This window comes from Ooceraea biroi, chromosome 12, assembly GCF_003672135.1.
Source record: "Ooceraea biroi isolate clonal line C1 chromosome 12, Obir_v5.4, whole genome shotgun sequence".
NCBI classification, from domain to species: Eukaryota; Metazoa; Arthropoda; class Insecta; order Hymenoptera; family Formicidae; genus Ooceraea; species Ooceraea biroi.
The window spans coordinates 10222154-10246994 of NC_039517.1; the positions used below are offsets into that span (position 1 = coordinate 10222154).

Here is a 24841-nt window from a genome sequence, read left to right on the forward strand (position 1 = left end):
TAGCCAATCCTCTGATAACTGATAATATTATTGAAAGTGATATTCCAATATCACAGCAGAATATAGAACATCAAAATGTACATCAAAATAATAATTTTATTAATGGACTACGATCATGGGCAATATCTTACAATATTTCACATAACGCTTTACGAAGTTTATTAAGTTTATTAAAATCAAAAACAAATATTTCTTTGCCTCAAGACCCCAGAACTTTACTTTGTACTCCTCGACATATAGTCTACAAATCTGTAGATTCTTGCAAGTATGTACATATGGGAATTCAATTCGCTGTTGGAAATTTACTTAATTTGCTAGAGAAACGACCAAAGAAAATAAATTTATTTATTAATATTGATGGTTTACCTCTCAGCAAAAGTTCCAATAGTCAGATATATCCGATATTATGCTCAATATCTGAATATCCTCGATATGTATCTGTTATAGGAATATATCACGGTTATAAAAAACCGAATAATGTCAATATGTTTTTACAAGACTTTACAGAAGAAGCTATAAAGTTATCAAAAAATGGTTTTACTTATAATAATCGTACTATACCATTTGCAATTAAAGCATTTATTTGTGATGCCCCAGCAAAAGCACTCATTACTTTTTGCAAAAGCCACACTGGATTTTTTGCATGTACTAAGTGCATGCAAAAAGGAAAATATATAAAAGCCAGAGTGTATTATCCTAAAATAGATTATTGTGAGAGAACGGATGAAAATTTCCGTAATAGAATGCAACCTGAACATCATACAGGAGCATCAATTTTAGAAACAATACCTTCCATTAACATGGTAAAAAGTTTTCCTGTAGACTACATGCATTTGATATGTCTTGGTGTAGTAAAAAAATTAATAAATATATGGCTTTCTGGACCTATTTCACATAGATTATCAAAAACAAACATACAACATATTTCAAGTTATCTCATTGAAATAAGATCTTGCATTCCATCGGATTTTGTACGAAAGACTCGATCTTTAGATGAAGTTGCACGCTGGAAAGCAACTGAATGCAGATTATTTTTATTATATTGTGGTCCAGTTGTTTTAAAAAATATCTTATCATCTGAAAAATATTTACATTTTATTTCTTTACACATTGCTATTAGAATTTTAATTAATGCTAATTTGTATACAAAGTATTTAGAATACGCACACTCATTATTAAAATATTTTGTAAAGCAATTTAAAGTCATTTATGGAACAGAATACATTTCACACAATGTACATGGATTAATTCATGTTGTTGATGACTGTAGAGTTTTTGGACCTTTAGATCTTTACAGTGCGTTTCCTTTTGAAAATTATATGCAATATTTAAAACGATTAGTCCGAACATCTCATGATCCATTAGCGGAACTTGTTAATCGTATTCATGAATCTCAAAATATACTAATAACTAAACCATCAAAAAAATAAAATTGCAAATGGTACAAGAATATCATGAAGGACCTTTGCCTACGGAACATTTTTCTGCTCAATTTAAAAAGTTGATTATTAATAATATATCTTTCAGTACACATTTTGGAGATAATTGCTGTTATTTAAAAGATAAGAGTATTGTATTAATAGAAAATTTTGCTATAAAAGATAATAAGTACTACTTCATTGGAAAAAAATTTATCAATGTAACAAGTTTTATTTCTGAACCTTTTCAATCTTCAATGTTAGATATATTTTTAGTACATGTGCTCGGAGAATTATCAATGTCATTAATAGAAGATATTGCAAACAAAATGATAATTTTGCCACATACTAATAATACTTATGTTGTGCTTCCTCTTCTTCATACATTGTGTTAACAATGAGAATATAGATTATAAAATATACAGAAAGAATATAAAATATTCAAACAATACTTTGCCCAATGGAGTGGACCGTAGTACATTTTATAGAAGAAGATTTAGTCGAAGCTGTACCAGTAGCATGGCTGCTGGATGATTTGTGTCATTGGCCACCATACAGGGGCAAAAAATTAATTCACGCTGTCGCTGTATGTGAGAAACCAGTATTTGGTTCATGGCCATTATTTAAAATTCGAAAATTGGGAAATGGATGTACTTATGGTAAGTGATATTTGATATAAAAATTTAATCAATATATTTAGATTATGCCGCCAGAGCAAAATTAATAAGACTTCTTCTTCCAACGACCAAAACTGGCTATCTTTATTCAAAAATTAAGCATACAACGTTTCGACCACCATTCGTGGTCCTTATTAAGTGTATTACAAATTATATGTCATTTTCTAAAAACATCAAAACTAAATTAATAAAGACACGGAAATAAAAATAAAAATAAGCAATAAATAACACTTACTGGTAGAAAATGACACCGCAAAAATAAAAATTTAATTTGTCATAAAATGTTTAGTTTTTTGTTTTATTTCTCTTTCTTTTATAATAAGTTTTCACATATAGTTGCATCTTTTATTATAGATACTTTAATAAAAGCAAGGGAAAAGGCAAGTATAGCAGAAGACACATCAGATTTGACATCAGATATTGAAGCAAAAAGAATTCGGAAAAAGAAAAAATATCTTTATGATACAAACGAATCACAAGAGGCGTTAATTAATGAAAGCCCATCGGATGATGAAGTACATTCAGCAAATGTTCCTGTTCTACCTGATTCTGACAACAAAAGTAAGTTTTTTAAATTCATATTAAAGAAAATATTTTGTTTGTATGTATGTATGTATGTACACACACACACACACACACACACACACACACACACACACACACACACACACAGAGAGAGAAAACGAGTTAAAATAAGTAAAGCAATCCTCTAACTATGATTTTTACTATATCTATACTATATCTAACTATGATCCTTTAACTATGATTTTTGCAATAATTAATTTATTATTTATTGAGAAATTAATTTTAAGAATCTGCAAATAAATATATGCATTACATTGAAAAAATTACAAAATTACAGAACTTTCATTCAATTTAGCTCGAGCAGATTTCTATCTGCTCACGAAAGATGATCCATTCTACGTATTTTACAAATGAAATAAAAAATAAATCTGTTTTAGAAAAAGATGTTAATAAACGCATGACTCCGCAATTACCTACATGTGAAATAACAAACAAAGGAAAAGGAAAGAATGTTTCTAATCTCGATAAAAAAATATATAAAAAAACAAATACATCTTTTATTAGTATAAATAATGCACAAGATGTTTCATCTACTGAAACTTCATCGGACAATGAAGTTGGATATTCTACACAGTTTCCTATTGTACCTGATGATCATACAGGTGTGCTTTTTGCAATCTGATATTAAGAAAAACATTTTAATTATATAATCTTTAAAACTAACTTTAAAATATATATTACTTTAGAAATTGATGCGAATATGTGCATATTTTCAGAACTACCTGGAACAAGTACAAAAAAATGATTATTAGTAATAGCAATAAAGAAAATGTGAAACCTGTTAACGTTATAAGTAACACTAACAAAGTACAAAAAACGATTCTAACTCAATCTTCTAAGGACAATACAACTCGTGATATGGATGAAACTGATAATGGTAAAATATTTTTAGTAGCTTGTATTGTACACATATGCGTGCGCGTCACAAATCATACACGTACACATAAAATATTAACTGAAATATAAATTAACTTACGAACATTTACTATGATATACACTTGTAATTTCTAAATATTATGTCAATTACATATTATAAATTTAAAACAATCGCAATTATGTGAAGATGTGGGAATAATTTTAAGAAAGATTGGAACTCAGGAAGAGAGAACATTAATAAGAGATAACGAAGACAGTATTTTTCAAAAATTTGATTTTCCTCTGAAAAATATTTGCGAATTCAATGCGGTAGAAGAGTACTTGAAGGAGGAAAACAATATTAACATGCTTGTAAATATATAGAATACATAATAAATTAATTAATTAAAGAAAGAAAACATCTTTATATTATATTTTTATAAAAATATTATTTAAATTTCTCGGTAATGGAGTTATCAAAAATTGGTGGAGCCACGTATAAACATACTATTAAGAGAATAATGTTCCAATTATTTTCAAATGAAGTGGCAGAAAAATATAGCTGGATAGGATTCAAAGGAAAGAATAACTTTTCTCTGCTACATATTTCTACAGCTATAATAAGTGAGTATTAATTTATACATGTATACATATACACATGTATACATTATATATAAAGCTAATATAATAACATATTTTATAGAAGCAGTACAAAACACACACAATACAATAACATTAAGTGATATTGAAATTGTTATAAAAGCATGGCTTGTAAAAGCAAAGTTTAGAAATTCAAAAAAGGCAATACAACAATAAGTACAATATTTATAAGGCAATACAACAATAAGTACAATATTTATAAGTGCAATATAATTATATTTATTATTAGTTTATAAGTCCTACGCAAAGCAATATTACATATATAAAGTTAAACATGTTTACAATTTAAGAAAAAAATTTCTATGAAACTTATGAAAATAAATGTTTCTAAGTAAAAATAAATGTTTAGTTCTATTTCAATTTTGTTTAGTTCTGTTTCAGTTTTGTAAAGAAACATGTTAAATGTACAAAATGTAAAAAAATGTACATTATATAAATGTATAGTGTAATAAAGGATATATGAGTTATGTTTGAAATATATACTATGTATATAAATTATATTTATTTTTCCATCATTGATCAGTTAGATGCAAATACATATATTGATAAAAAGAAATAAAAAATAACATCAAAATATGTTTCATCATGTATATATGTCATCCTATACATAAGTTGTAATATACTAATTTAGTTGTGAATTTATATATACATATCCTATTCTAAAAAAGGCGTTATTATAAATAATCAATTGCAATCTATTCTATATCATAACTATTTTTATTATATGTATATGATAAAACATATTTTGTTGTTTTCATTAAGGCTGCGTTCCAAAATTCACTGTCAGTACTGGAAATCTATAGCTTATGTCACGTATACTATATATTATACTATATATATTATACTATATAAGTATATGTGACATATACTATAGATTTTCAGTACTGACAGTGAATTTTGGAACGCAGCTTAAATATAATTCAATTGTAGAATATTCTGTAAATGTTCTTTAGATTGTACTAAACAGCTTCTATGAATATTCTTGAAATATGCTAAAGAATATTCTTTGGATCTATCTAGAATATTTAAATTGGTCTCATTTCAACATTTTATGTAGGTTTATAGACTGTCTTCTAGTACATTTTTAGAATATTCTCAATATTCTCGACGCATATTCATTGAATGTTCATAGAAAGTGTTTGTGTTATCTGGGGAGTTTAAACAAGCCTCGATGATACACAAAAGCGTAGAAAATTCTTCAAAAGTGAAGGTATTGTTTCCGAGTACGCGGCGTAAATGGTATTTCACGCTTTTCATGCCAGCTTCCCACAGTCCTCCAAAGTGAGGAGCAGCTGGAGGGATGAAATGTCATGAAATGCGATCGGTGGCGATGTAATTGCGGAACTCTGGATCACGAAGCGCAGCCCGGAACGCAAGCGATAATTCGCGATCCGCCCCGACGAATGTAGTGCCGTTGTCCGAGTAAATTGAGGCTGGAAGCCCTCGTCGCGAGCAGAATCGAGAAAATGCAGCTAAAAAGGCCGACGTCGAATAATCCGACACCGAGTCTAAGTGAATGGCTCGCGTGACCAGACAAATAAACAAAACAATGTATGATTTGCGCGTCGCTAGGCCGCGGCCAGGTGATGCGCGAGTAAGAACCGGGCCGGCGTAATCCAGTCAAACGTGCAAAAAACACCGAGCAGGGGCGGATACGCGGACAACCGGAAGGTCTCCCATGAACTGGGACGGAACAGCAGCACGTTCTCGAGCGCAAGTAACGCATTTGGCTAGAATGGATCGAACTGAACCACGGAAACCAACCACGGAATCTAAGTATGACAGAGCTTTGCTCTTATCCCTCGGAACTCCGCTCGGCACGGTCTCCTGCTCGTTATCTCACTCTAAACCTCGGAATAGCTCTCGCCGGTACCGAGGGCGATATCTGAGTCTGGGCGCCAGGCGCAACTACGTGCGCCACTCACGAAACCGCGATATTCCTTACACCCCGACTAGTCAACGGAAAAGGGTGGGTTTCAATATTCTAAGGTTACTGGAAGGAAAGCAGTAATAATACACACTTATATACACAGTTGGAAAATTTGTGTTTTCTTGTTAAAAAATATGCCGGTTAACATTTTTGTGTTAAATATTTAACACATTCATGTGTTAATTTAACATGTTGCTGTTGTGTTAATTCAACTCAAGTGTAAAAATTTTAAAACAACTAAAAAAAAAGTGTAAAAATTACACATTGTGCACCTATTTTTAATTTTACACAATAGATATATTCCGTATTATTAGTGACAAGTTTTATCTGTTAAACTTTACAGAAAACTATGTTGAAAGTAAAGATGTATGTAAAAATAACTTTTTTTTCGAGTTAATTTTATCATTAAAAATATGTTGATTTTACATAAAATTTATTTCAAATTACTTCGCAATTTGCATTCATTTTGGGTTAAAATATTAACATAATATTAGTGTCACCATTTAACGTATCCATATTATGTTAAATTAACACAAAAATTTATGTGGACCGTTTGGGACATGTGATATCTGTTAAATTTAACACAAATTTGTCACCTGTGTAGGTAAAAAAATATATTTCTCAATATGACCGGACACGTAGTCCAGGAGAGACAGCGATTCGCCACCGCGCTCTATTAGCCACCACCAGTGAACTCTATACATACTGGAATGAGCCTGCCTATTGTTCTCAATGTCGCCGAGAGAGAGGCGCTGGTGGGTGAATCTTTGTCTCTTTCTAGTACTATCTGATTGGTCAATCGCATAAAGAAGGTGTCACTCTCAGTTGTACTACCTTTACTGCAAATATTGGGCCTTCAAAACATCATCATATTGATAATGTGATTATATTTTCCGTGTGTATAACATTTGTGGATGCTGATTTCTGGACTGCTGATTATTTGCACAGTAACTTTTAAATGTGAACATATTATTACTTGTTATTGTCAAATGTGTGAATAACCTTAAATAAAATATTTAAGCTAAATGCAAACAATAAAAATGTTAAAAATAATGTAATAAAATATATTCTATTTTCTCCTTGTTTATTATAACTAAAATAATTCTCATGCATTGTGCAAATTGTTTGAAGTGTGTCATATTCCTAATTATTATTAAAGGTAAAATAAAACCATATAAATAATCAATATTCTTCAAAAGTTGAATATTTAGTTTTATTAAAGAATTTTCAAGAAAATGTATATGTAACATGAAAATAATTTATCGAAATGTAGTTTCAGATCAACATAAGATCAAATAATTGAACATTAATAATATGAGTAAAACACATTAGTCGCTCTAAAAACTCCATTTGTTACAATAAGTATAATAGTAAATATTTGTATAATTTTTATAGTATTTGTTACAATAAGTATAATAGCATATAAAATAAAAAAGGAACTGTCACATCAATTACATAATTAATTACTCATGATTGATTAATAGTTTATCATAGTTTCATAATTGACTGGAATCTTTCGTAATTGACTGGAAGCATATGTGATGATCAAGGAAATTAATGGCTGCGCAGGAGCTATTAACAAACAAGAAAATATAATAATTACCTTATGCATTTAACATTTAACATCCCACATAACATTTTGCAAGTATTTTGCTAAGAATTTGCTCAGAAATGTTGCAAACAAAATGGCAACAAGGTAAGTCCTCATTTGTTTCAATATTGGTAGCAAAGAAACACGAAAACAGCAACTTTACAGCACCTTTGGGGCAACAGTTGCGGTGAAAAATATATAATTATGGCATTATGTCAACAAAAGTGTGGCAAAAGTTAATTTCTGTCATTATTATAGCAACATGACAGCAATAATTGCCAGCAAATAGATTGCACTATTTTGCTTTAGCAAAAAATGTTATCTGGGATATTTCACTATCTACAGGTGGAAATCTAAAAGATAAATTTTTATAAGTACCAGTATTGCAATTAATTATTTCATTTGTAGTATTACCGGTGAAAAGTTAAAGCAGTATTCTAGGTCCACATGGCTTTACAATTTTTTATAACACAATAGTGAACCATTTCTTAATTTGCAAATAACAAATAGTTTAAATAGCTTCTATCACTTATATAGAAATAGGTTACACTGACATGTAACAGCTTGCATGCAGCAAGACTGAGCATGACGTCATTGAGTCGATGTTTTTGGTAAGGTTTTACATCGATAGAAAGAGACAAAGATTCACCCATCAGTGCCTCTCTCTTGGTGACATCGAGAACAATAGGCAGGCTCATTCCAGTATGTATAGAGTTCACTGGCCACCACGCAGGCACACCAAACGATACGCGAAATTACGCAAATCAGATACGCACGCAAACGATAACGCGAATACGCAAACCAGAAACGCGAACGATTACATCGTAATTACATCGGATAGTGCGAATGCCAGCGGTGCGTCAACTTTGAAGCTTCATATTTTAGGCATGGCTTGCGCAAAAGACACAGGTGGGTAGTGTTTTGAAAACGTCTCGGCAAGAGCTACAAGAATATGCAATAAAAAAAATGAGGGGTTCCGTTTAAGAAAACATCGATCACATTGACCTAGCCTTGAAATGGTCCCTCAAGGTCAAGTGCACACCTTCCTCATCTGTCCCCCTTAATATCCTACAATATTTGTCTGTGTTATGAGATTACGTTTATTTATGTTAATATATTTGTAAGAAGGAAGATTTCCTAGTCGTATTGCGCGCGTTTGGATACACAGCGATTTGCGGATGCGTGTATGCGAGCACACGTTCGAGCATGTAAATGTCTCGCGGGCTCGCTCTTGGAATCGAGGGGATTCCCGACAAGGAACGGCTCTCTTCTCTTACGAGACTCGGCACGAGTTACACCTATTGTACGAACAGATATCTAAATATATTAGTTATTATAGTGTCAGTAATCGAGTTCTGTAAACCCTATGTTGTCCCATACACAACAGTCTGAAACTTTTTTCCATATCTAAAGCCGTTTCCGAGATCTAAGGGGTTGGGTCAGACTTTAGAGATACCCTGTATAAAAGACAGACAGGACAAAACAAACAAAAGATTATTTATCACGACGGTAACGTAAAATACGGTTGCCTTGCAAAGCCATCTGATAACGCTCGTATTCAAAACTGCTTTCAAATTCATCCAAACTTGCTGTGAGCGCCTTCCTAACAATTATTATTAGATTTTATTAAATTATAGATAGATATTATTAGATATCAAGTGCATACATATGTAAATTTCAATTATTACACGTCAAAAGTTTGTTGGTATGTACCCACACAGCACACTTTATCTGAAAGATATCCCATAGATATCATTTTGGGATATCGCAATAGCCATAAGATATCCCAATATGATCTCAGTTATCCGTGGGATGTACAAAATATGCAGAAGTGTCCGCCTAAAATCCGCCTAGGGGATATCCTACAGATATCGTAGACGACATCCAGAGGATGTCCGAGTGATGTTACGAGATATCCTATACAGTACAAAAGTCCGAGAGACATCGAAGGGATGTCTTAAGGACATTTTATATCCTGTAGACATCCCTTCGACGTCCTTCGGACTTTTGTTTTGCTGTATGAGATGTAGCATTCAATATCGTATGTATAGATATTCCACATAGCACAGAGAGTTCAAAAAGAATTCATTTGTATGTCACAAATGCTAAGTTCATTTTCAGAAGCAAAAAGAATAGAAAAAATGTTATGGAGCGTAAAAGAATTCTTTTTGCATCTGAAAATTAACTCACAATTTGTGACATACAAGTGAATTTTTTAACTCTCTGTACTATCTGGGATATCTACATATCTACGATATTGAATGCTACATAATAATACATTTCTGACATTTCATAAAATAAAGAAGGGGATGATGATATATGAAAGAAATTTACATTGCAGAATAAATGTTTATTTATATAATCAGTCTTTCAATGTAAAAATCGGCTGTAGAAGTATATATTAATCTTATATAATAGTAACAAATCTCTTTAAAAAAACATAAAGTTTACAATAACATAGCTTTTCATTTATAAAAGAAAACTTTATAAACTTTATAAACATAACTTTTAACAGTACCTCTTAAAATTATCACAAGTTTCTAAGTGTTAAAAGTAAATAAAAAATTCTTGTAAGTTCTTGCAGCACAAAGAAAAAGCTTTAACCACATACCTCCGATATGACATGAAACATAAACATAATACGAAAAGTAATAAAAGTAATATTGTTTATGGTCTTGCTGCTTCCTCATTGTCATTTGAGTGCCATTACACGGCAACGTTAATCGGGTTTAATAACATCCGTAGTTATAAGGTTGGCCAATCACAGTCATTCCATTCTTCAGGAGAATAGTAATTGGACAGTTTTAGAACTACGGATGTTATTAAACCCGATTAACGTTGCCGTGTAAACTTGGTCATTGTTCGAATGTCTTATGTATCTTTCTTTGGCATGTCTTAGCCAGTCTATAATACACTTTTTTATTCCCAGTAGTGTTGCATCATTATGCAACTGTATTATAATTGCTGAAAAATAAAATACTATCATTGTTTTATACTTTACTGAAAAAAACTGGATGATGTATATCTTTTTCAATTATATGTTAAACTTACACTCTACAATTTTGCGAAATGGTGATAATAATTGTTGCGGTTTAGAAGATGGTAGTGTTATAATTGTTCAACAAATAGTACATGTGCAGTTGAATGATTTTGTGATAATAGGAAAGAAGTTTATACGAAAAACATATTTTTACAATACTCCTTGCACATCTAGTTTACTATCCACGTATGTAGACACGTATGTCGTTTCAGAAATCGGAATCAGCGTTATCACAAACTAGAATGTAGCTATTGTCTAAAGTAAAACGAAAATTTTTTAAAATACCATGTGGAAATGATAAATACGTTATCGTACCATTACTGCACAATGAAAATGATTAATTAATGATTGATTAAAGCTCACCTGTAACTTAACCTCGCTGCGAATTGTATAATATTGTTATCATTCAATTATTCACTTCACTTATTTTGCTTTCTCTCTCTCTCTCACACACACACACACACACACACACACACACACACACACACCACACACACCACACACACACACACACGTACGCACGCACACACCACGTACGCGCACGCGCGCCGCACACACACACACACACACACACACACACACACACACCATGTACGCACACACACACCACGTACGCACATCACATACTTATTCACTCTTACTCATTTAAATAATTCACTCCTGTACTCGATCACTCTCTCGCTGACTGTCAATCCCTTGTTCGCTCACTCGATCTATAACCTACACATAACCTACAAAGGTCTAGATATATCGCTAGCGCTCTCTCGCGGCAGAAAGTGCAATTGTACAACAATCGACGTTGACGACGACGTTTCTTTGGACTTTGCATCGCAATATCTCCGCTCATAGGGCACATAGTGAAAAAATAAGATCATTTTTCTTATGCAAATCATACCCAAACTATCGATTGAGCCTACTTAGAACTTGATCAATTCACCCGTTATTGAGATCTGATAATTTCGGGTGCTCGCAGCTCGTCGACTTGCGTAAATTCACGGTACGGTCTCGCGCTACGCGTTTACTTGATATCTATGACATTCTAAACTTTCTTATGTATAATATATAATTCATTGCAAAATGATATCCGAGAGACATCGAAGGGATGTCTAAAGGACATTTTATATCCTGTGGACATCCCTACGACGTCCTTCAGACTTTTGTGCGTGATGACATCCTGACATGCGGATGTCCTGCAGATATCCTGTCGATATCACGCGATACGAAGATTTCAGTAGGATATCGTAAGGATATCCTTTTGGGATATCCTAGATGCTACTTACTTGGATATCTCTGGGATTGTATTAGTAAATCTGCGACAATTTGGGATATCCTCAGGATAAAATGTGCTGTGTGGGTATGTTTAAAATACTTATAAAAGCAAATTAAAGATTATATAAAATGGATTTTTAGAATAACTAGCAACACAGGCGCGCGCTATTTTATTTTATTTTTCACGATGAAATAAATAACACAAATTTATCAATATAACCGCACTGACAGCCACTATGATATTCTGACATTCGCAAATCGCAACACGAAGTTCAAGCCACACGAAGTTCGAGCCAAGCGAGATAACCAATTAGCGTCGCGGAAAAGAGGCCTCAACTATTCGATAAAAAAGAACTTCAAGAAGTTACACACGCCTTTTTTAGAATAGGACTAGCAACACAGGCGCGCGCTATTTTATTTTATTTTTCACGATGAAATAAATAACACAAATTTATCAATATAACCGCACTGACAGCCACTGACATTGTGACATTCGCAACACGAAGTTCAAGCCACACGAAGTTCGAGCCAAGCGAGATAACCAATCAGCGTCGCGGAAAAGAGGCAACAATGATTTCGATTTGATTTAACACGGCTTTTTTAAGAGTGGATAATAATAAACAATTACACATACAGATGTATTTATACCTATTTTTATAATTCGGACATACTATTTTGTGCGTATACTATCAACAGTAAGGCCAATGTCCCTATTTCTACTCATTTAAAACAAACGGTACCAAAAACAGAGGTACAATCGAGAGAGAAAGCATTACAAGACGTGATGCCAGCTAATGCTGTCCTATAGTTGTCTCACTCTCGACACCTAAATTCAGAGAGTGCGAAGAAGATATCTATACATGGGACAGGACACCGCGGTGTCTCTCTATATGTGTCTCGCTCGCTCCAAAGCCATGTGTCGCGCTTTCCTTTCTTTTCCTTTAAGAAACGGCTAGCATTGAGCAGCATGCATTCATTCATATTATCATTATATTATTATTATAATTAATTCGATTATAATTCATTTGATTGTATCATCGAAAGAGATGAAATTAATTTAATGAAGAATATAAATTCTTATTAAAATATCAATCATAAAGATGACATCGCCTATATTGATCTGCAGCGGACTTGATGCTTAATAATAATTTTGTGTGATTTTTTACCATCTCCAGCTGCAAACTGCGCGCCGAAAATTTCGTCGATCTTGAAACATAGTCCTTACATGAAGCCGGATTACGTAATCACATAATATTACACACGTAATAGCACAAATTAAATTGACGAGCAATTTAATAGTTTGATGTAGAAACTAAACTAACAAGGAAGGTTAGCCAACCCGTAAATTCAGAAAATTCTGAAACTTTGTGTGCATATACAGGGTGTCTCGCGTAAGTTGTCCAATCGCTCAGCTGCAGGTAGATCTCGTTAAGTTGAACGAAAAAGTTTTATACCATTTTGTATTTTGCACGCAAAATTTTGAGATATTAATGAAAGAAGCTGAGCGAATCGTTACGCGCGATACGGCGCGAGGCGGGTAGGCGGGAATAGTAGGCTAGCCGCGCGCGCGACGCGATGGCTGCGAGTATCGGGTTACAGCGGCAGGCGGAACGACGCGTGGACAATAATTTCTCGGCGTCTCATTCACGCGCACGTGTTGACAGTCTCGTTCGCGCGCCGAGAATGTGTTGTCACACATTTCTTTTTTATACAGTTTTCAAGTTTTATTAATTTATTAATATTATTATTATTACTATTACTATTAATTATATTAATTTATTACTATTATTAATATGGTTAATAATATTAATTGATATTATTACTCAGTATTTTCGTGCTATCTTTTCCACACCACCTGGCGGTAGATAGCATGGCGCGTTTTTTTAAGTGGTTTCCCCAATAGGCCTAATCCACTCTAATTACTTAATGTAATAATTGTTCGAAGTGCCGTCCTCCCTCTTGTACACAGATTTCGGCTCTTCGACTAATATTGCGCGTCGCACGGTACGCCATGTCCGGCGTGATGGTATCGAAGGCCGCAACAATAGCTTCACGGACTTCTTGTTCTGCACCATCACGCCGGTGCTCTATCGCATTTTTAATATACCCCCATACGAAATAATCTAATACATTTAAATCAGGCGACCGTGCCGGCCAGATGATTGGGCCACGTGATAATCATATCCGTATATTCACTTGCGGTAAATTGGGCCATAATGCAATAAAAGCTCGATTTTGCCTCGTACGGAACCAAATCGTGCACTGCAGCGTAAGCGTCGAAGACGAGCATTTCGACAATAAACAATTGACGCTCGCAAACTGCCAGTGCCGGAAGAAAGACATTCTGTACCTTTGACTTAATTTTATAACTATAAAAAATTCTCTATAAAAACATCTTTAGAAACGTGGTGACGCATTATTGCATTAGATCGTACGCGGTTTGAATCGACAGATCCTGTTTCGCATAATCTTTGGACATTTTTCGATGTTTTTATAGAGAATTTTTTATAGTTATAAAATTAAGTCAAAGGTACAGAATGTCTTTCTTCCGGCACTGGCAGTTTGCGAGCGTCAATTGTTTATTGTCGAAATGCTCGTCTTCGACGCTTACGCTGCAGTGCACGATTTGGTTCCGTACGAGGCAAAATCGAGCTTTTATCGCATTATGGCCCAATTTACCGCAAGTGAATATACGGATATGATTATCACGTGGCCCAATCATCTGGCCGGCACGGTCGCCTGATTTAAATGTATTAGATTATTTCGTATGGGGGTATATTAAAAATGCGATAGAGCACCGGCGTGATGGTGCAGAACAAGAAGTCCGTGAAGCTATTGTTGCGGCCTTCGATACCATCACGCCGGACATGGCGTACCGTGCGACGCGCAATATTGGTCGAAGAGCCGAAATCTGTGTACAAGAGGGAGGACGGCACTTCGAACAATTATTACATTAAGTAATTAGAGTGGATTAGGCCTATTGGGGAAACCACTTAAAAAAACGCGTCATGCTATCTACCGCCAGGTGGTGTGGAAAAGATAGCACGAAAATACTGAGTAATAATATCAATTAATATTATTAACCATATTAATAATAGTAATAAATTAATATAATTAATAGTAATAGTAATAATAATAATATTAATAAATTAATAAAACTTGAAAACTGTATAAAAAAGAAATGTGTGACAACTGTTACGTCCCGAGTGTCCGTGATTATAACTGCAGGGATGTTTAAATACGAGGATACTTCCTGAGGATCGCGAAGCTAATTGTTTTCGGAGGCGAGGGAAAGAAATCCCGTCGACTCTTCTCGTGATCGAATTACTGTCGGATCTGAAAGCTCAAAAATATCCTCTCCGGTTGAATTTAATTGATCGAGCAACTCTAAATATTCGTCGGAGCAGATTTCGCAATTGTAAAACGGCGCGTACCCAGCAAGGTCTCTATCGCAAATTACGCACGTAGTTACGTGTCGTCTCAACCCCACTATTAAATCGTGTTTTGATAGCAAAGTATAGTTTTGTTTTTGTGAAGGAAAAATTCTATTAACGAAGCAAATGGTACAAAATAGAGAACGGTCTATAGGTCGGAGATACGCCGTATATCTCATGCACGCCACCACGCCGGATCGCCGTTGATACTCTAGTACTAAATCGGTACGCCGGGAAGGGTTCGATATTCCGCGACACATCACACGTTTGGTTTACGGTTTTATTCCGTTGTGATTAGAACTTGTTTGTACATTAAACTCTTGGATGGGTGGTAACACTGGATATGAACTCGGAATCTCGATTTCTTTACGGTTCAATCCGAACAACTCTCGTAATTTATAAACAACTCGACGAGGATCACCTTTACGGATGTTGCGGTAATCAGGATAATTGTGGTCCAAAGTGAGTTCGCGGGTTACGTACGGAATTTGCTTTGATAATGCTCGGTCGGCTTCTAGATTCGTTAATTTTTGGATGAGAGGAAACGGGTCCTGATTATTTGAGTAAGCAAGTCGGAGATGATAACGGAGCTTCTTTTCTTGGAATCTGCGCCCTTTTTTAGTAGGCATGGGAATGAATTGAATTATATTTATCCGCGGATTCCTGTAGGATTATGGTCGCAAATTAGGGCCACACTCTTCGGCAGCGCCAACTTGAACAACTAGGGCCACACTCTTCGGCAGCGCCAGTTGCAAATCCTCCAGGAAATCAGAATGAACAATTTGAACGAAAACAAGAAATATAGAGAAGAAGCTTCATTAATTTTCAGTAACTGTTCCTTTAAAGTAAAGTTATTTATTGATACTATATGAGTGTGATGATCGGGTTCGGAAACGCAGTGTCGCAAATAAATCTACCTTGTCGTGGCTCTGGAGTGAGAGCAGTCGCCACAGATTCGCTAACACTAGATGCTCGGAATTTATTCTTAAACGTAGAGATCAGACTCGACACCCAAGACTACGAAAACGCTTAATGAAATTGATTACTTATTGCTGCACTTATAACTGAGTTCCCTGGCCTTCTGCAGGCCCTTTTATATGGTGGACGAAGAGGCGGGTGGTTGAAAATATCGATGGTGGGACTGATTTTCCACCAATAATGTTTAGGAAAATCGGGCCCGCGTCTTCGTCTCGACGGTTATCTCGGTTCTGTGGAGGGAGGCCCTTCGCGTAAACATCCCCGTACAGAACCTTAATACCTAAGTTAATTAATTACGTAGTTCGCCTTATGATTATAATATTTTCCTCTCGGTATTAATTTCCTGATTGCAAAATGGATCTTCTGGGATTTTGAATGGTTGTTGTATCTGTTTTTAATCCAAAGATATGTGTATTAAAAGAAATAATGCTTATTTTGAAGGCTGTAATCGTATTAAATTCCGTCTATATGATCATTTGCATTCAGGAAAATAATAATATAAAGTTTCCTAAATTATAAAATCGCTATATATATATATATATATATATATAATATGATATTATATATATATTTTAAGGTTTTAGAACGTGCTAGAAGGTTCTAGAAAGATGCTGGTATGCGCGGATGTTTATACTATTTAATTGCCGGGCTCGCGATAACGCTCGCTACGGCTAGCAGGCTTGCCTGCCGGAGCCTTCGAAGATCGTTCGAGAACCTTCCATCCGATGAAGGGTTACTGACGTAACACAACACATTCTCGGCGCGCGAACGAGGCTGTCAACACGTGCGCGTGAATGAGACGCCGAGAAATTATTGTCCACGCGTCGTTCCGCCTGCCGCTGTAACCCGATACTCGCAGCCACCGCGTCGCGCGCGCGGCTAGCCTACTATTCCCGCCTACCCGCCTCGCGCCGTATCGCGCGTAACGATTCGCTCAGCTTCTTTCATTAATATCTCAAAATTTTGCGTGCAAAATACAAAATGGTATAAGACTTTTTCGTTCAACTTAACGAGATCTACCTGCAGCTGAGCGATTGGACAACTTACGCGAGACACCCTGTATATATACATTTTCTTTTGTTTATTGAAATACTGAACACATTTATTTATACCTTATCTCGCACATTTGTAAAGGGAAATAATCAAATTTCAACAATTATTATTATTAATTACATTACAACTTGCAATGTGTACCTATTCATAAATTTACAAGTGATAACGTAAGAGAAAATCTGTATTTGCTACAAAAGACACGTTTGCGTGTTGTATAATATAAAATATTTTGTATAATATATAATAATATTAATTACGAAAGTTTTGTATTTATACACATTTATTAAACGTGATTTAATCCGTACTTAACGTATTGTCTGCGAAGTGCATTGCGACAGAAAATTGTTTCTTTTCGAAAGCGTTACGGATTTCCGATAAAGTATTTTTAATTTTAGGTATTCTATCTCTCCTCTTAGTTAAATCGTTGTTTATCCTAAGTCCGTGTTGTTTAGCAAATGCTTCCATCTGTAACAGAAATATTCCATAGTGGCAGTAAATTAATTGTAGTTGAACATTACACGAATATATAAATGTTTAATATTATGTTATATTAACCTTCTGTAGCTGATCTTCGTTGTTACACTTGTCAATGAACTGAATAATAGTCATGTGATACTCCATTACATCTGGATTACTGTAAAATATATTATAGATATTATTTGAAAATAATTATTAAACATAGTAGTAGTTATGGATATTGTGCGATAGAACGCTGAAACTCTGAAGAAGAATGCTGTACTTACGGTTCAAGTCTGGAAATATTGGCGAAGTTATTAATGAAAAGATCAATTGCTTTGTCTACATTTGATGGATCCTTCAGCATGCGGGAAAACATATTGAAGGCACTGAACCAACTGCTAACGTTAAAAGTTAATTGCTTCTGCAGAATGTCCAGATTTGTCGAACAACCCATGAAGTTATTATCTGACTTGTTGAGTACTGGCTGAACCTGATTCCAGACTGACTCATTCACCGTCATCAAACCAAAGCAGATGATCGAATATCTTGAATCGTATAAGAGTCTATGAAATTGGAATGGAAATAGTTAGAAACAATTTCTTAAAACCCGTGAAAAGGGGCTAAGACGACATCGTTATAATAATAATAATAAATTAAAAAATATAAATTATTTTGTGTTGTAGAAAATCGACTATGTTGGTTGTCGATTGCTGTCATATTGTACATTCAATTTAATTTCAATTTAATTAAGATTTTTGTATCGCTTGTAAAATAATAATAAATAATTTTTCATAGTAAACAGTATCTACCTGTTTGCGGCTGGATCTTGTAAATAGGCAAGTAATTTAGTAGTAGCTGCAGCTCGACATATCGGGTCTCCATACATACAAGCATAGTTAAAAAATTGGGCTCTAACGTATTCAGTCAAGGGATTGTCATCAGGATGATCATCCAAACCGATATGTTCACGCAATCTATCCATCAGACCGATGATATATCGCTTGAAAAGAATATTTCAACAAGAAATTTCCGTTAAAATTAATCGATCATTGAGCTCTCTCTCGATCTAATCTTTTAATTAGCTTCTCTTAAATATAGAATCAATTATATTGATAATATTGATTATGTTGATCAATATTAAAGAAATCTTGTCAAAATCATGAAATCTATTTTTTTGTATATCAAGTTCCATTCACGTTCAAATATCGATGCGAAATCTTAACAATATTGTGATAGAGATTGCAACGTGTCTTACGTTAAAGATTGGGGACATCCGCTGTAAGTTATCGAAGTTATCAAAAAATGTAAAGACCGGTTTCCATACGACGGGATCCTCTTCACGCCATAGATAATTAACAATTTCCATATAAGTAATAATGTCTAACTGTTTAGACTTAAACATATAGAAAGCGTCGTTAATGATTTGTGCACGATTCAGAGGTGCGATCTTGTCGTAATCGTCGGAATTGAGGAAAGCAGCGATCCGTTTCCAGTTGGTTATATCGTAATTTACGAGATAAAAACCTGTTAAAAATAAAAAATAATATGCTAGCTCTATAGCTACTACATAATTAAGATTTAATTAAATCGTATTTAATTTTTCATGGATCTTTCATGCATTTTTTACGAGAAATAGTTATTATGATTTATATTACATATAATTGTTATTACAACAGATTACTTAACAGTACATATCGCGTGTAAAGAGTTTTACCTGTTAATTGTTTGTTCACAATAATCCAGTCGTTAACGTCCACTCCTTCGATCGTTAAATTCTCGTCCTGCGGTTTTAGCCAATGTGTGGGCAGCGTTGACGAAAAGTCCAAGTTACTTTGAGTCGCAAAATTTATAGGGATCCACCATGCTTCGTCGCTCTCAGCATTGGTGATATTCAATTCTAATGGATCATATTGAAATTTTTTCTGCGTCGCCTTGATCTTGCCTGTAGCATAATCCCGTTCGATGGTCACTATGGGATATCCCGCCTGTTCGAACCAAGTATCCATTACTTCTTTCACTTTAAAGTCGTCATGTGGTACGTCCGATTCATCGACAGCATCCTGCAGTGCTTTCCATAAATCGTCTGGCGTAACGCTGCCGTATTCACTAAAAATTGACAATATTTTAGGCAAATTAATAACGTGTGTACATTTGATAGTAAAATATTAATGGAGAGATCTGATATTTTTAGAAAAATGAAGAAAACAAAATAAAAATTTAATTCTTTGGTTTTTAAATTAATTCTCTCATGTTTTTAAAAAGATGTACTAACTGTGCTTCCAGGTATCTTATTAGACCATTTCGAAATACGTCCTGTGTTAAAACATTTGCTATCATGTGCAGGATGATAGCACCTAAGAATAAAAAATAAAGTTATTTTGTAGAAATACAAATAATCGACTGATTTGCATACATATGCAAAATAAAATAATTCTTATGTTAATAAATTATTTCGCGTGTAATAATAAAATAAAATTAATTTCTATCATATATATTAAATCTAAGATTAATATCATAATTATCATCTTATCTCTTTAAATTTATTCAAAGATGTTTAATTAAAAATTATTTAAATTGCAATTATATGTACGTACTTAAAGAAACATAAAATTTCTTACTTTTCATATATGTATTACTATAACTTTGTGCATAGTGAATATCCAGATGACTAGTAACATTTACATTAATTGGCCTGGGTTGGTATCTAGATGGGTAGGAATCTAGATTGAACAAATAATGAACATTATCCACCACAAAGCAATCCATTATCCGCCAGTCTTTGATCAACTGAAAAGATCGATCTCATGAAACTAAATCCACATACGGTGTGCCTTACAAACAACGTTTCGATACCTTGTCAGCAATGAGATACTTCAGGTACGTCGATGTACCCTCGCTCAACCAAAGGTATTGCCACCAAGCTGGACTAACGAGATTCCCGAACCATTGATGCGCCAACTCATGAGTAAGCGTTAAGAGATTGTTCAACCTTGAATAGATCGGACCTTTCCTCTCATCTGAGAGTAATACGGCATCCCTGAAAATCATCAAATGATATATTAGCCATGAATATTTCCAATTTTAAGAGAACTCGTTATGCACAAAATTTAAAAATGTTACTGATTGCGGGTTGATCTTAATGTAAGCAATTCGCTGATCTATCAGTTGATCGGGGTCCTTGTAATAATGTCTGCGAAATCTTCTACCTCTAGCTATGGTCGAACTTGTCTGCTTATTAACTATTTTTATCAACGATGAATACCTCTGTACTCACTTGTAAACAATCATGCCCCAGTTTTCAGTGGCTCTGCTCGTATAATGAGGTGAGGTGACGTGGTCCATCTTCGGCACGTGGACGGAGCTGTTGGTATACTTCTCGAACTCCCGCATCGCCGTCTCGGCGATCTCGAGGCGAGATGGGGCATACTGAAGAAGTTTCTTGGGAGCCCATATCCTTATGGTATCATCGAGATTAGAAACGTGATCGTAATCGGCGATCACGAATCCCAGTATGTTGGTGGACATCAGCGGCGTGGTCTCGAAATGAGTCCACACTTTACCATCGCTCTCGTCGACGTTTGTTCGCATGGACGGCATATTCGACAAAGACGTGTAATTAGGGTAGTGCTTTATGGAGAATTTGAAGGTCGCTTTTATCGCGGGTTCGTCCCAGCATGGGAACGCCTGTCGTGCCCTGACCGGTTGGAAATGCGTCATCGCCAGCCACCTATAAATTCATTATAGTTTGCCTCGTTGCATGGACATTAGGCCTCCCGTCACGTGTTGGCGTGCAAGTTATTGTGCAATTATCGCGCGAGAGCAACAGGTCGCGTAAACGTTCACTGTGTAATTCAATAATTCGCCGGTAATTCAAACAAGTTGGCTCCACACAGTAAACTCAATCGATCACTCAATATCCCCTTAATTTAATCTAGTACGTGTAAGTGCAAATTGCAATTTTTTCACGTTTCTCGAGATACGTTTAATATTGCAGCACGACAATTTCATATTTTATTAAATTTCTCATTGTCAATAAAAAGACTTTTAAGACTTTTAAGAGAAGAGATAAAAACAAGCCGTGGCGTGGCAGAAAATTGCCACGGCGATATGACAAATGTTTCGTATTTCGATTTGCGTGGACGAAGATTCAGGTGAGGCATATTCAAGCACACTTTACTGTTTGATTAACAATTACTTACACCTTATTTCCGTCGTCGTCGGTATAGAAAGTCCTGTAAAATCCGCGATCATCATCCGCGAGTATACCGGCAAACTTGAGATGCAGCGTGTAAGTTCCAAGATCCAGCAGCTCCTCGAATCGTATAGTCAAGATCTGCGTCTCCGAGTCATAATGATGTTGCTTGGGAACGTAGGTTTGTACGGGATCCGCGTTCTCCTCTTCACTCTTGCGCATCAGGTTGGTCCACGGTTCATCCACCGTGATGTCCACGGTGTGTAACGCGATGGTGTTCGTCGGTTCGCGCACTTTGACGTCGATACTCATCTCGCCATTGGTGGTAAAATTATCCTCCACGATATGCGGTATTAATTTGACGTCATAATGCATGGGTTCGACTTGCTTAGGCAGCCGATACTTTTCCGATTCTTCGACTCTCGACTCTTCTACTTCATTATCTGCCACTTTAACATCATCTTGAAGAGGAACACTGTGACCTGCGACAAGTAATAGAGCTATCAACAAGCCTTTGATGATTGTCATCACGTAATATGATTGTGTAATAACGTGTTAATGTAAATATATGTAAACAAGCAGACGTGTCTACTTTTAATGTTGGTGGGAGCAAAGATGATGCAAATTGCTCTTTACGCGCGTCTTACGTATAATGAACGAAGCGCGGCAAAATCTTGGATATATGTATGCCTTATAGTTATGCCGACTAAGCAAGTGTCATCATTTATTATCATGTTGCTAGAGGTTCATAGGTCATCAATTTTGTCTATCTTTAAGGTCTCTTCACACATATCCGTGATGTGTCAGTACCGAATCAGTGCCGTGTCGATTCGAATATGTTACTACGCCGGACATGTATAAATCTAGTATAAAAACATGTATGTATAAAACTGAACGAATACGGCACTGACACGTCACGGATATGTGTGAAGAGGCCTTTAACGTGCTTCACTATTTTCTGATAATGGCAAAAAAACTGGTAAGTAGGAGTAATAAAATGTCGATTATTTATGTTTGTCCTTAACCAAGTTTTAATACATTAAATTAAATCGCAGGAAATTATTTGCTTAAGAAATAAACTCTCTACGCTGGTTTTGTGTAAATTATTTATTTTATTTTAAAAGATAATGCTTCTTAGATCTCTGAGGTCTAAGGTTGATCATCTTTATTCTAGGATAATAATGCAAATAGAATTCTGAATAAAACTTGTAATTCAATTCAAAATTTCTAAATAAACTAATGGATATCTCTCTTTAAAGTTTTTAATGCTGATAATGATATTCTTATATTTTCCATAACACTGTGTCTGAGAATCAATCTAAAACTATTATCATTTCATTCTTGTTATTGAACGATATATCTCCAGTTATGTGTGTGCAATTATATACGTGTAAAAGAGCGCACATCATATTGCAGCAAATAAACATCATGTGTTTACTTTTATTAAAAATTATTGTTATTTATAAGCAGATAAGTAGTGCAGAAAAGATCAACAAGCAAACCACCACTGTTCCGACAAATTCTTCATAAAGTAAATATCGTATAAAAATATTGCAACATAGCAAGAGTGAAATAATATTCTCAGATTGATTACAGTCGTTATAGAAAATATAATATCACTTATTATCAATCATATAATATTAAATATTTAATATTATATGATAATATATATATATTATAATATATATATATATATATATATATATATTAATTGCAATAACTTCGATTCGGATCGTTCATCATGAAGTAAATCCTGAATTTCTTAATATAATGGCTGCGTTCAGCAAAAAAAGCAGATCAGTAAGCGCTCAATGATTCTTCATTATGATTGATTTCTGCACTTAGATCTAGCGAAAATCTAAAGACAAGAACCAATTAGGTAATTATGCATTATAGGGGAGCCAGCCCCGATGACCTTGACCTTGACATATGTTATAGAGGTCACCCTCCTGAGTGACCTTCAGAAGGTTTTAGCCGGCGGTCATTGTTTATTAAAAAATTAATAACCCAAGACGTTTAATAATTTTGCACAAATTTTCAGCTATCTACGCTCGTTCACAGCCCGCTTCGCGGGAGGGCGGGGAGCAGAGGCTTCGCCCCTCCCCCCCGTCGGAGCTAGTGTAACAGATTTCACCGTACAGAATTCAAATTAGTTTATATATTTGTGTATTTGACACCTTATATAGAGTATACGTGTTTGTATTACTATATTGTGCGCTGATATTATGTTGTGTTTACCTTTTCTACATTCCTCCGAATTCAGCTAATAGAATTATCAAAAAATTATTTTCTGCTTTAACCTAACCTTTTTTTTATCCCACCATCCAAAACCACTCGAGAAGGCCCCGGAACTAAAATGCGCATTACATCAGGGCCCCCCACCGGTTCCACGCACCCGGCTCAAACAGGTGGCGTTGCGTCTACGTCCGCCCGTGGGGCCCATGCCCCCAGGAGATTCAACGACCACCCCCCCAAAACCGGACTGTGCACGTCCATAAAATACGGAACACCCCGCCTCTACCGGGCAGAATGCCCCACCCATACCAAAACCGTACCAACACCGGGTAACCTAACCTAACCTAACCTAACCTAACCTGACTTCGTCCCTCCCCCACCGGGATTCGTGCCGTGTACCACGTGATCAAAATCTGTACGGTGAAATCTGTTACACTGACTCTGGCGGGGGGGAGGAGCGAAGCC

The 24841-nt window shown here is 35.0% G+C and overlaps 1 protein-coding gene, 1 long non-coding RNA gene and 1 pseudogene across 2 annotated transcripts in view; 1 reads left to right on the forward strand and 2 right to left on the reverse strand.

The window, feature by feature from the left end:
• Positions 1-1878: 1878 nt before the first annotated feature.
• LOC113563134 lies at positions 1879-4387 on the forward strand (annotated as a pseudogene).
• A 6213-nt stretch (positions 4388-10600) lies between these two features.
• On the reverse strand, positions 10601-10853 carry LOC113563076. The gene is made up of 2 exons (XR_003407307.1): positions 10768-10853; positions 10601-10680 (listed from the first exon to the last, which is right to left on the reverse strand). It is a non-coding gene; the product is annotated as an uncharacterized LOC113563076 (long non-coding RNA).
• Positions 10854-17512: 6659 nt separating this feature from the next.
• Positions 17513-24841, reverse strand: part of LOC113563008 (aminopeptidase N-like) — a gene marked incomplete at its 5' end in the record, with an annotated part of 28643 nt that continues 21314 nt past the window's right edge. The window contains 11 exons of the mRNA XM_026973999.1: positions 17513-17955; positions 18046-18124; positions 18234-18512; positions 18759-18949; positions 19205-19473; positions 19664-20055; positions 20222-20303; positions 20568-20736; positions 20803-20986; positions 21224-21676; positions 22149-22623. Coding sequence (XP_026829800.1) covers positions 17785-17955; positions 18046-18124; positions 18234-18512; positions 18759-18949; positions 19205-19473; positions 19664-20055; positions 20222-20303; positions 20568-20736; positions 20803-20986; positions 21224-21676; positions 22149-22623 — 2744 coding nt within the window. The remainder of the gene's footprint in view (positions 17956-18045; positions 18125-18233; positions 18513-18758; positions 18950-19204; positions 19474-19663; positions 20056-20221; positions 20304-20567; positions 20737-20802; positions 20987-21223; positions 21677-22148; positions 22624-24841) is intronic.